Genomic DNA, 11,390 nt, shown 5'->3' with positions numbered 1-11,390 from the left:
TTTAATTAGCCTTTTTCTCTGCCGGCCACCCGACAGGTGCACCCATTCCAGCAGCTCCCCACTGCCACAGTTAAGGTGGTGGGTGTCTTGCCACTTCATCATGGCCAGCCCAGGGTGCCCGTGGCTCTTCCCGATTTCATCTCTCAAGTGGGTGCCATTGGCCCTGACACTGGGCTCTCAGCCAACCCTTCCACCAGCTCTTGCAGACTCATAGGGTTTTACAAAATTGGGTTTTATTCCAAATGTACAGCAGAGGGAACATCAGCACAAATGCATTAAGGTGCAGTAAAGTAACAGCATAGTCGAGATCCCAGATGGTGCTTAACGAACGCTTTGCATGTGGAAAATATCAGTCTTTGGCTTATCCTAGAAACATGTATTCCTGCCCTCCTGGCCTGGCTTTTTCTTGGAAGGCCAGGAGTCCTTGCAGGGCCTGCTAGATCACTACAGTTATTAGTGAAGGAGATTTGCTGAACCAGGAGTGAGCTGGTTACTGCCAACTGTCCTGCTGGTTTGCTGTGTCTGTGCGATGGTTGGTCCCAGATTAAACAACTGCCTAACCACAGGAGTGGCAGGGGACCTGCAAAGGCAGAAGGGCTGGAATGAAATCTAAGGGATACCCTTAGAAAAACTGTGCTAGGATTGTTTGGGAAGATGGAGGCCCCTGCATCTTTGTCCATCCCTTGCTAGCCTATGGGCATGTCCCATTGCAATAAGAAATGATCCTAAGATTGGGGTTTTAATTTTGTCAGGAGCTGGCCCTGTGCTGTGCCATCACAGCCACACCAGCCTGGTTGCTCATTGTGTTCAGCCCCTGCTGGAGCTGGTACTTGCTGTGGGACTGGCAGAGAGGGCACCCATTTGTGGCTGACCTGTGGTTACTTCATACCTGTGGTTACTGCACACACTTGCAGGGGATCTCCCCAGGCTCAGGTCCCTTGGGCAGCTCTTTTGCACAGCCCAGTCTGTCAGCAACAGAACAGGACAGTAGAGCCTGTGCCCACAGCTCAGCTCAGCATCCACCAACCAAATACTGTCTCTCTTACAAAGACCATTTCTTTGGGAATATGAAAGTATTAACTGTGCCTCAGGGGGCAGGTCTAGGAGGAAGCAAAGCCATCTGCTTCGTAAGACAACTCCCTGCCCAAATATAATATGGGTGCTTGCTTCTTTGGTTTCTCCTCAAAATGCTCCCAGGTTCCTTTTTCAACCTCTTCCTAACAGAGACCATTTTTTTCTGCCCGGCCCATTTATACCCCACAGTCTCTGGGGCCTTTTAATTCCCACCAGAGCCTGGAGGCTTGTCCTTCAAGTGAAAAGTCTGAGCAGGCAAGAAATGAAGCAGTCAGGGATGACAGCAGGGGTGCTGCTGGCACAACTCACCTGCCTGACTTCAGGAGATCTGTGTGGATCTGAAGAGGACAGAGAGGACAGGTAAACTACAAATGCAGCACAATGTATCTGTAGAGTGTTTTAGGTATTGGGGTGATGGTGGCAGAGAGATGTGCGAAGAGGAGTTGCTGGGAGGATACAAAACTTGATTAAGTTTGTCATCAAACACCTCTGAAGTGGCCAGAAGAGAGTGAGCCAAAGGCATCAGCAGGAAGTACCCCAGGGATGGTTCTGTGAGGAAAAGCCTTGCAAGGGAGGAAGATTTGTACCAGCTCTGAGGCACAACTGCCTTTACCTACGGGCTTCCAAGTTTGTATGTCAGTGCTGGACTGAGGACATTAAATTTGGGGGATTACTTTTAGATTAACCTGTTGAAGAGCTTGTGGTCCTTGTTGGGAAGTGGGAACTGCCAAAGGAAAACCAGCACAAATAACAGGGACAAGAGTGAGAGCTGCCTTTTTTCTCACAGGCTAAAATTGACGCTTGAGAGCTGGCAAAAGCTTAAAATATGCTGAAACTGCAAAGATCACTGGCTGCAGCAGGCAGGATTATGCCAAACTTTGTGAGGATGCCAAAGACTTGTAAGTCACAATCGAGAAGTTAGGACCTCAGTGCTTCTTTATTTGCATGGAGGCATGGGAGACCTGCACCGGCATGGCCGTGAGAGGCTGTGGGTGGCATCTGATGGCATGCTACAATCAGGGAGACCAGAGGTAACCAGTGATGGTTTAACGTCAGGGCTTCATCAGCTACAATGCCACATCTCTGGGCCAATCTCCACTTCACCTTCAGTTACTTCCCAAAAAACGTAATATTTTGTTCCTGGTGTGTAAGGCCGCTTTATGTTTTGTCTCCCTATAACTATCCTCCTAAACCATCTTACTGCAGCTCTGGCTCATAAAGCCTTATTAAACAAACCTTTGCCCTGTAAGGCTGGAAGACACAGGGAGCCCAGGAATGCTGATAACCCAGTGGTGTGATGCTCCTGTGGGACAGCTGCCTGTCTGCAAGGGGTACACCAGTAGGGACAGGATGAGGGATTTGGGGGCACTGGGGCTGGAGCAGGTTTTCTGCCTGTCCATGGAGAATGCTGCTGGCTTTGGAGCTGGGGTCTCTCAGGGCCCCTTTACAAGGGCACCAGTTTCCTCCTACAGCCCTGCTCTGCAGTGCCTGGGGGTATGGAGTTCTGCAGATGAAGCTGACCTTGCCAGAGTGCTCACACATCTGCTGTGCCCAAGGAAGGCTGCCAGCAGCTAGTGGTATAAAAAAGCTACAGCTGGGAGCACACAGAGCAGGGACAGGCAGTGGGGACAGTGGTTGGTCCCCTTGAGAGGAAACATGGGTGTTAGACACAAGCCTTGAAGCCAGGAGCCCTGCTCTCCCCTTCAGAGCAGCAGTCCCCACTCTCATACCTCCATTGGGTGTGATGTCCTGCTCAAGTCCCTGCCACTCTCCCCTCTGGCAGGGATAGGGAATGGAGTTAACACTTCGGTTGGGCATGTGATGCCTGCAGTAGTCATGGTAACTTCATGCTAGGGCTCACTGGGTTCCTTTTACCTCCGTGGAGCTGGAGGGAGCCCTGACAGCTGGAGATGCAGCTCCCAAACCTCTTGTGTGATACTTTCCCCTGCTCCTGCCCTGCCCCAACTATTCTGCTCATCACTGCTGCAGTGGGACAGCCACATCCCTCCCAGCACCCACATTCCTGCTGTCCAACACCCCATGCCACAAGAGGAGCAGGGGACAAAGCCACACACACTACCCAGGCGGCTTGGGTGATGCAGGGCAAGAAGCAACAGAGGGGGGCTGTGCAAGGCAGATGCCTGGCCCTGCCACATCTGATGGGCAGAGCTGCCTGGAATATCTCAGTGCCAGGCAGCCACCAAAGAGATGACACCAGACACCAGACACCAGGAATTGTTTGGAAAAGCCACTGTGTGTTCGTGTGTTTGAATTTGGTTTAATCCTAATCATCAGTCTTGATAAACTTACTTTTATTAATTAACATACTTGGATTTATGTAACGTCCTTTTTTAAAGGTTTAACACTACTGGGGTATTAAAAACAATGCAGAAACCATCACATACATCCTCAAGTGCTGCACATGGTTCTCCTTGGCCTCAGAGCACAACCAGCCAGGCAGAAATGACACACAGTGATAGGGAAAGCCTGTGTGGACCAGGACAGGACACCACATGTTCCACACAGACTCTGAGTGATGTGGGAAGGGGAGCAGCGAGTTCCCCTCATCCATGAGGTAGTGAAGGAGGAACTTCATGGGCCATTTTCAAGGCAAAGCCCATGTAGGCTGTGCTCCAGGATACTGTGGATGCCAGAACTGGAAATGGGATCCAAAAGGGATCCAGCAAGCTCCTGAAGGATATGCCCAGCTGCACAGGTGCAAGTCACCTGGTCCATTCCCTGCTACATGGTGGCAGTATGGAGGTTCACATCACCTCAACACCCACCGCCAGCTCTCCCTGACAGGGATCTGCCCTGTGCCCATCTCCTTGTGCCAGCCTCAGGCAACACCAGCATTATGGCTTAGAGAGTTGCAATGTAACCCCTGTTACAGGCAGCCCTGTTGGATGTGGGAAGGAGCCGCCTCGGACCCCAGCTCCTGCTACGTTAGGCTCCACCTTGTTCCTCAGAGCAGAATAAACCACAGGTTCCATCATTTAAGGGTAACCTTGAGGCATTTGCAGATCTTGCCCTTCAGTCTTTTGTTTGAAGCTTTCAAGAATGACCCTTGATTTTGTTTTAACCCAGTGCCAGGGGTGCCCCACAAACATGTGGGTGCCCAACTCTACCCTAGGGTTTCCAGCTATACACACTGCTCCAGGATATGGCTTGCACAGACCAGCATGGGATGCATTTTGCAGGCAGCCCCAGACCCCCTGCAGCAGGATGAGGAGGACAGGAAGAGTCCTGGAGAAGTGCTTAAAGCATGGAAAAATGGGGGCCGTGGCTTCCCCCTGGACCCGGGCAGAGAGTTGGCTGAGTGAGGAAAGCAGGAAACAGCAGTACCCACAGCCACCTTGATGAGAGCACCAGCTCCTTATACCCTGAGGGTATTCCCAGTAAGGGATGGGAGCCCCAGGCCAGCCTGTCCCGATGTCAGGTAAATGACCCCTGGTGGGGCATTTCCTGAGTGGGAAGGCCCATGGGCAGCCTACCCTCCACTGCCCTAAACTTTGCATCAGCCCTGCCAGGGAGGACAGGACACTGAGCCAGACATTTGGACTGGGGTGAGAACAGGATGGGGATGGTGAACAGGGAGAGGTACCAGTCCCACACTGTGGTGCGGAGGGGAAGGGCAGTTCCCCCAAGGATCTCCCAGTACCCACCTGACCTCCAGCACATGGATAGCCCCCAGCCCAGGGAGCAACCTGCTGGTTGCCCATCTCCAGCATCACACCAAGGCCAGTCCCTTGGGTGCTGGAGGATAGGTGATGGGAACATGCTCTGGGTCACTGCCCTCCTCCAGCCTGAGTCGGTGCCCATGGGGAAGTTACCTGCCTGCAGTTGCTGGAAAGCAGACAGGAGCTGCCAGCTCCCATGTCTGACCAGCTTTTATTGAGCAGGGCAAAGCTGGGATGTGGCTGTGAATACACGAGGAGCCCAGTTCCCTTCTGTTCCCCACCAGAATAGCTTCCCAGGCAAGCTCCCTGGCACCTGCCTGGGCTGCCCTGTGCCAAAGCTGGGACGGATGCAGCCCTACAGCCTTGCCTGCCCCAGATTTCCTTCCTCCCCAGCTGCAGAGTGCTGGCAGGACAGAGAGGTTTTGCAGGTGCAGCCCTGTGAGCCATCTCTACTCCCACATCATTCTGTCCTCCCCAGCCGGTTCCAGCAGCACATCCACCCGCTCTGCTCCTCACTGCCCCCAGTATGTCCTCAAACACCAACACACTGCTTGAGCTCCTCATCTTCAGCCCCAGGCCTGGTCACGAGTCCCTTTTTCTTGGTGCCAGTGGGGCAGATGGGGCAAGGGAGTCCTTGGTTCCAGGCTGTGTTCCCACCAGGGCCAACCAAGAGTACAGTCAGCTCTTCCGTGCCGGAGTCCTGCTCCCCACTGCAGCTTGGAGGGACATGACTCCACAAGTCCCCTATGTTGGGGGAAAGGCAGCTGGCTCAAACCCAGGTGGCGGGAGCGAGGCTGGGGGCAAGGCAGAGGCTACCTGCGTGGTGTGCCACATCTGCAAAGAGAGCATGGCACGGGGTGAGCACTGCCAGGATGGAAGGGACACTTGGACCTCCAGGCTCACCTGCCCTGCCCTGGATCCCCTTCTTTGTGCCTGGTCCCTCTGACACGGAACTGCAGGGGCAGGGACTGCAGGCAGCCTCTTCATGGGGAGTAGTGAGGGCGGTGGGGCTGGTGCAGGCTGAGCCCCCTACAGCAGGCTCCAGACAAAAGAGGGAAATGCTAGGAGGAAAGTGCTAGCCACAGGTGTCATACCTCAAAAGTGCCCACAATGAGTCCAGCCTGTGCTGTTACAGCAAGCAGTTTGAGAAAGTGAGATAAAGGACGGAAGGAGTAGAGTAACCGAAACAACAATCAGTCAAGGACAGCAGTAAGGACAGCAGCTGGCAGCAAGAGGAGGCTGAAACTGGAAATTCATGGATCCAGGAAACCCAGCATGGTCTGTGATGGCAATAGAGCTAAGCACCATCAAGTCATCCAGCCCATCCATCCCCATTCTGCCCAGCTTTGAGCTGCTGAGCCTGGAGACTACCAAGTACCTACTGAGTCTTCAGTAAAAGGTGTGTTTCCCCACAGCCACCCACTGTCCCCTCCTGCTTTCTTCTGTGTCTGCTCTGCACAAACCCTTCACTTCTTACAGTGTCAGTAAAGATCTAAATGCTTAATGAAGACTCTCATCCCCAGGAAATTAACCCAGAAGACACCACCCATACCTGCCCCTGCTCACTTACAGTTCACAGTCTTTCCGTTCCTTCTTGTCTTGTCTTCTCTTACCTCGGCCCTTGGACCTCCTCCTTCAAAAGGAAAGTACCACAAGAAGTGCTGATGTGTGGGAGATGAGACCCACAATCCCAGTCAGTAACAATGCCCCTGATTTCACTTACCTTCCCAACCTCATCAGGTCCTGCCGAGGCCTGCAGAGTGGGAAAAAGACAGAGTGAAGTGGTTATTGGGCAGTGCTGCATGTTGAGCTGCAGGAGGTGGTCCATTAACACGCCCCAGTGCACAGCCCAATCTACCTGTTATCATTCACGTCTAAAACAGACCCAATATCTTTTCTCTTGACCTTATCAACCCCTCAGTCAGGAGCTGATTGCAGCAGGCTGAGAGAAGGCAGAGACAGTAAAGGGGCTGGTCAGCTTGGGTGACAACCCTGGGGATATGGCATTTTGTCAATGAGGCTGGGGAGGGCAAGTTCAGTCTTAGCTGCTCTCTGTGACAGAGCTTGTAATTAAACAAGATGCAACATCCTGGGTAACAAACATGGGGGATCTGCTGCAAAGTCTCAGCAGTGGCTCTCAGCCATGACACACCCCCCCCGTAGGGGTCACAGCCAGGACATTACCACGCCTGCACTAAACTACAAAAGCGAGCGATGTACAGGTGTGGAAAGCGGTTTAGAAAGAAGCCAAAAACTACTGCAGAAGGCAGCCTGCACACATGCTCATTGGAGATCCCCTGGGAGTTACCGTAGGTAGGGAAACCACAAAACGATTAGGAAATTCCCTGCGTGGAAAATAGCTGGAAGCAGAGAAGGAGGCAAGTAACACATCTGCTTCTTCCCACTCCCCCTTCTGCATCCACTGACAGATGCTCCAGACAGAGACAGTGTGGAGCTGGGTCTGCTCCAGTACAGCTGCTCATACAGCTGCAGGGGAATACCAATCCAGGGATCCTCAGGATCTTCTTCCAGGCAAGGATCATGTCTACTGGCTGCCCAGCAGCACACTCATCCCCCAGTTTTCGCAATACTAAATCACCCTTGCACCATGACGAAGAGTGATTACCAGGACCCCTCATGCAGGCAATGCTGGAGTCTACTGCAAGGACCAGCTGCAGGCAGCACTGGAGCTGCTCCCACAGCATTGCAGTCCTGCTCCCACAGCACTGCACAGGCCCCATCTTGCGCAGGCATTCACCACTTTTGGGACATGGTGAGCACCCCAAGGGGCTGACTAGGTGCTAGAAGTCTGTGGCAGGTTGGTGCTGGACATCCGTTCCAGGCCAGCTCTGCGTATCCGGGCCAGGTTGGCACTGCATGTTTTAAGCTTTCATTTGTTGGCTTGGATGTAAACCTCTGCTTCCCAGGTCTTTATGGGGCATCTTCCCTTAAATGGTTGCCCAAGACCCAGCTGTCAAGCTTTCTCTTCGGGCCACAGTCACACTCAGGCATGCTAAGCCACGGAGATCCCCACTGAGCCACCACCTTGGACATGCTGTCACACACCAAACACCTGCCTCAGAGCCACCAGCCTTCCTTCACTACCCACAGGCAGATATATGCCTGGCATATGCCAGGCATGCCAAGGCAGCTGCAGGGATGGGGAGCACAGCCCTGCAGATGGTGCATGGTGCCTGACCCGTCTTCACAATGCCACACAATCCCTTGGCTGTGGGGAGGAGGTACAGATGTGGTGCAGCCTCCAGCTGAACAAAGGTTATAAGCACCAGCAAACCTTAGTGCAAAGACAGCAAGAAGGGGTCCCAGCACAGTCAGGGTGCCTACAGGGCATCCCTGTTCCACACACAGGGTGATCTGGCAGGGTTACTCTTGCTGGAGCCCAGGAGTCCCTACCTGCACTCGCACTGCTTGTGCTCGGTGAACGCCATCTCCACATAGGGTGCCTCCCCGTTTGGCTTTATCTTCAGGAGCTGAAAGAGGAGCAAAGGTTACTTCCCAGGCAGCAGCAGGAGGGGGCTGGAAGGGCTCCTGCGCCACTGCCTTGCCACCCCAGCCTCTTGGGAAGACGCATGTCTAACCTGTTCCTCAGGACCTCCAACAACAGAGATTCCACCTCCACACGTAGGCAGCACTGGCCAGGCCCAGCTGCCCCGGCTGGTGCTGCCCCATGTCTTCAGGGCTTTAATTTAAGTCCCATGGTCTTGGGATTTCCCAGCCTTAGAAAAGATTTTTCAGCCTCTGCCTTTCTGGAGAGCTTTCACATATTTGACCCCTTTGCACATCTCCCTTCTCTGACAGAAATATCCCCCCAGTCATATTTTCCAGACCAATCCCATTGCTGATGCCTCCTCCTGGATCCCTTTTCTACAGCACTGAGTTGGAATTGACTGGAGTCAGTACCTCAGTGCCTCCCCAGTCCAGGGGTACAGGATTTGCCCTGTCACATGTCACTCCACAGCCCAGCCTGAAGTTCAGGTTGGACATTCAAAGGCCTTACAGAGTATGTTCATCGTTGGTGATCCACACTAGCCCCTGCAGAAGTGTCTGGCATTGCCACCCTGTACACAGCAGCAGGATCCCTCCCATACAGGGAGACCTGTGCTTGGGGAGCTGCCTCCTGTTCATGCCAGGCTTTTAATCCACCTCAGCCAAGAGCTTTTGGAAAATGCCATCCTGCCTTCCAACACACTTTCAACTCCGGAGAGACCAAAATCACTGGTGATTTATTGCAGGCACTCCCTAGTCCATCATCCATGACAAAGCAGAGCTTTTCCCTGGTCCCTGCAGCATCAGCAGATTGATCAAATAAGTTGATCCCTGGCAGCTCAGTGCAAGGGCTGCAGTGTGAGGACAACTGCTGCCTGAAACATGGGGAAGAGTCCAACGGCCCAGGTTCTCCCACCTCACATCTCCCAGCTCACACAGTGGCGACTGAAAACACGGTTGGCTCAATCTTTCGTACTCACCATGCCCCAGCGTGGGGGCATTCACTGTCAGCACCACCCCAAGCATCACCTGATACAGAAGAGCCTCACTCCTCCCTTTGATTCAAGGGCAGTACCTACTTTGTCCCAGCAGGCAGTCGTGGGCAACTGGAACACCCCCCAGCCCCTCTGCAGGACAGGGAAGGTCCGAAAGATGACAGCAATGAGCAAGAGAGACCACACAGAGGGAAGTCCGGGAAGCAGGGAGTGAGGCCAGTACCACCAGGGGTGACACCTGGCCTCAGGGGCAAGCCGAGAGAGCAGGCAGAGGGACCCTACTGGCTTGGCATGCATTTGAGCAGTTGTGACTCCTCTCTCTTGCTAGCCACACTGCTACAATATCTAGAGGATGCAAAGCTGCAAGTTCACCTTCCCGGCGCTTGGTGAGCAGCCCACCACCTCTCTGGCACAGCCACGGCCCCGCAGCAGCAGCACGTACCTGCATGGTGACTGTGCTTGTCTCCACGGGGACGCAGCGGAGACCCTCGTCCCCACAACAGCCTCCACAGCGCTGCAGGGAGACGCAGGAGGGTCTGAAAATGTACTCCACCTCGTTGGGGAACTCGGTAATGACGTCCACTAGCTGCTCCAGAGGCCGGCAGAAGCTACGATTCCAGATCTCCCGAAAGGTCAGGACTGCAAGAGACAGGGACAGGGACTATAAGGAGGCGCCCAGAGAGGCAGAGCCCAGCCGGGCTGCTGCCGGGGCAGGTGCAGCAGCTGCGGTGGGGTCCCGCAGCCACCACAGGGCACAGAGACGCAAGGGACCCCCTTGTGTTCCCAGTAAGTCCGTCACCCTACTGTGCACATCACTGCTCAGGGGCTCACACAGCCACCCCGATAGGCACTTTCTCCCTCTATCCGCCAGCTCCGTCTCCCGCCCAGGCACTCTAGTCATCCCCTGCCGCGCCGCGAAGGGGCTCACCCGCTCCTCGAACCCCCCTCGGCCAGACAGCCGTCCCCTGCGGCTTTCCAGCAGGCAGAGCTGGAGCGGAGTGCTCCCACCCGGGACCTCGCACGCTGGCACCGGAGGGGCGGCAGTCTAGGGATAGGGCTGCGCTCCGCTCCGGCCCGCGGCGGTGCCCGATGCGCCAGGCGGGCTGGGGGAATCAGGTTGCTCGGAGCCTCGGCACAGCTCCTCGCTGTCTCCCCGGCTGTCACTGCGGGACTCCGGAGGTAACACAGCGCCGGGTGCTACCGAGCGCGCCCCGGCCTTGCGCAAAGCCTTCCCTGGGTTGCTGCCCCCTCCCAGCCGGGGCACCGGCAGCCGCCCCCTGCCAACTCACCGGGCGACTCCGTGCTGGCAGTCCCCCGCTCCTCTAGGGCCTGCAGGGAGGGAAAGGCGAGCGCTGGCGGGGCGGCACAGGGCGACCTGTCGCCGCCCCCCACCCAGCGCCGGGAGGAGCTGTCCCGGCCACCCCGGGCAGCGGCACCGGGAGACCGGGCTACCCCCGCTCCGACCCCCCTTCCACCCCTCGGCTCTCACCGGGGCGGGCGGTGCCCCCAGCGTCCCGGCCACCAGCAACCGCAGGAAGGCGCCGAGCAGCCGCATCGCCGCTCCCGCCTCCCCGGCACCGACTCGGCGCCGCCACTACCGACGTGCCGCTCCCGGCATGCCGCCTCGCCGCCGGGCCACCGGCCCCGCCGTGCCGCCTCCGCCGCCGCCGGGCCATGGGAGCGCGCCCCGCTCCGCCGCCGTATTTCACCGCCACCGCCCCGCCGCTGCTCCGCCCCGGCCCCGCCGCGGGGCGGGAGCAGGTGCCCGGCCCCGGCGGCCGCGGGGATGGCCGGTGCTCCCGGACACAGCGGAGCCCCCTCCTCCAGCGCCCCCGCACCGCCTCCGGCCATTTCTCCATCGGGCTGCCCCGGCGCTTCTATTCACCGGCCCGTGCCCGGTGAATCCCCGGCCGGCGGGAACCACCGGGGCTGTGGTGGGCTTCTCGGCTTGCTGTTTTCGCTGCCCCACGCCCATCCAGCCATTCTGTGCCCACTCGGCTCCCCTGCACCCATACAACAGCCCCTTTCCCACCCATCCTCTCCATTCCCCTACTGATTCCCCCACTCAGACATCCCATGACTGTCCACCTACCCCCTTCCCCCTCAAGCTGCCCCGTGCCTGTTCCATCAGCCC

The 11,390-nt window shown here is 56.3% G+C and overlaps 1 protein-coding gene across 2 annotated transcripts; it reads right to left on the bottom strand.

The window, feature by feature from the left end:
* Positions 1–213: 213 nt before the first annotated feature.
* On the bottom strand, positions 214–10,897 carry PGF (placental growth factor). 2 transcript variants are annotated; one of them, XM_048305635.1, is made up of 7 exons: positions 10,746–10,897; positions 10,546–10,585; positions 9,699–9,895; positions 8,169–8,245; positions 6,478–6,507; positions 6,325–6,387; positions 214–5,588 (listed from the first exon to the last, which is right to left on the bottom strand). In XM_048305635.1, exons 1-7 carry the CDS (start codon positions 10,809–10,811, stop codon positions 5,567–5,569), a joined length of 495 nt encoding a protein of 164 aa, XP_048161592.1. In that variant the 5' UTR covers positions 10,812–10,897; the 3' UTR covers positions 214–5,566. The 2 variants fall into 2 exon arrangements, with proteins under 2 accessions (XP_048161592.1, XP_048161593.1); XM_048305636.1 differs by having other exon boundaries at positions 6,368–6,387.
* Positions 10,898–11,390: the final 493 nt, after the last annotated feature.

The sequence above is a fragment of the Corvus hawaiiensis genome, chromosome 6, assembly GCF_020740725.1.
Source record: "Corvus hawaiiensis isolate bCorHaw1 chromosome 6, bCorHaw1.pri.cur, whole genome shotgun sequence".
NCBI classification, from domain to species: domain Eukaryota; kingdom Metazoa; phylum Chordata; class Aves; order Passeriformes; family Corvidae; genus Corvus; species Corvus hawaiiensis.
This window is presented reverse-complemented; position numbering and strand designations above follow the sequence as displayed.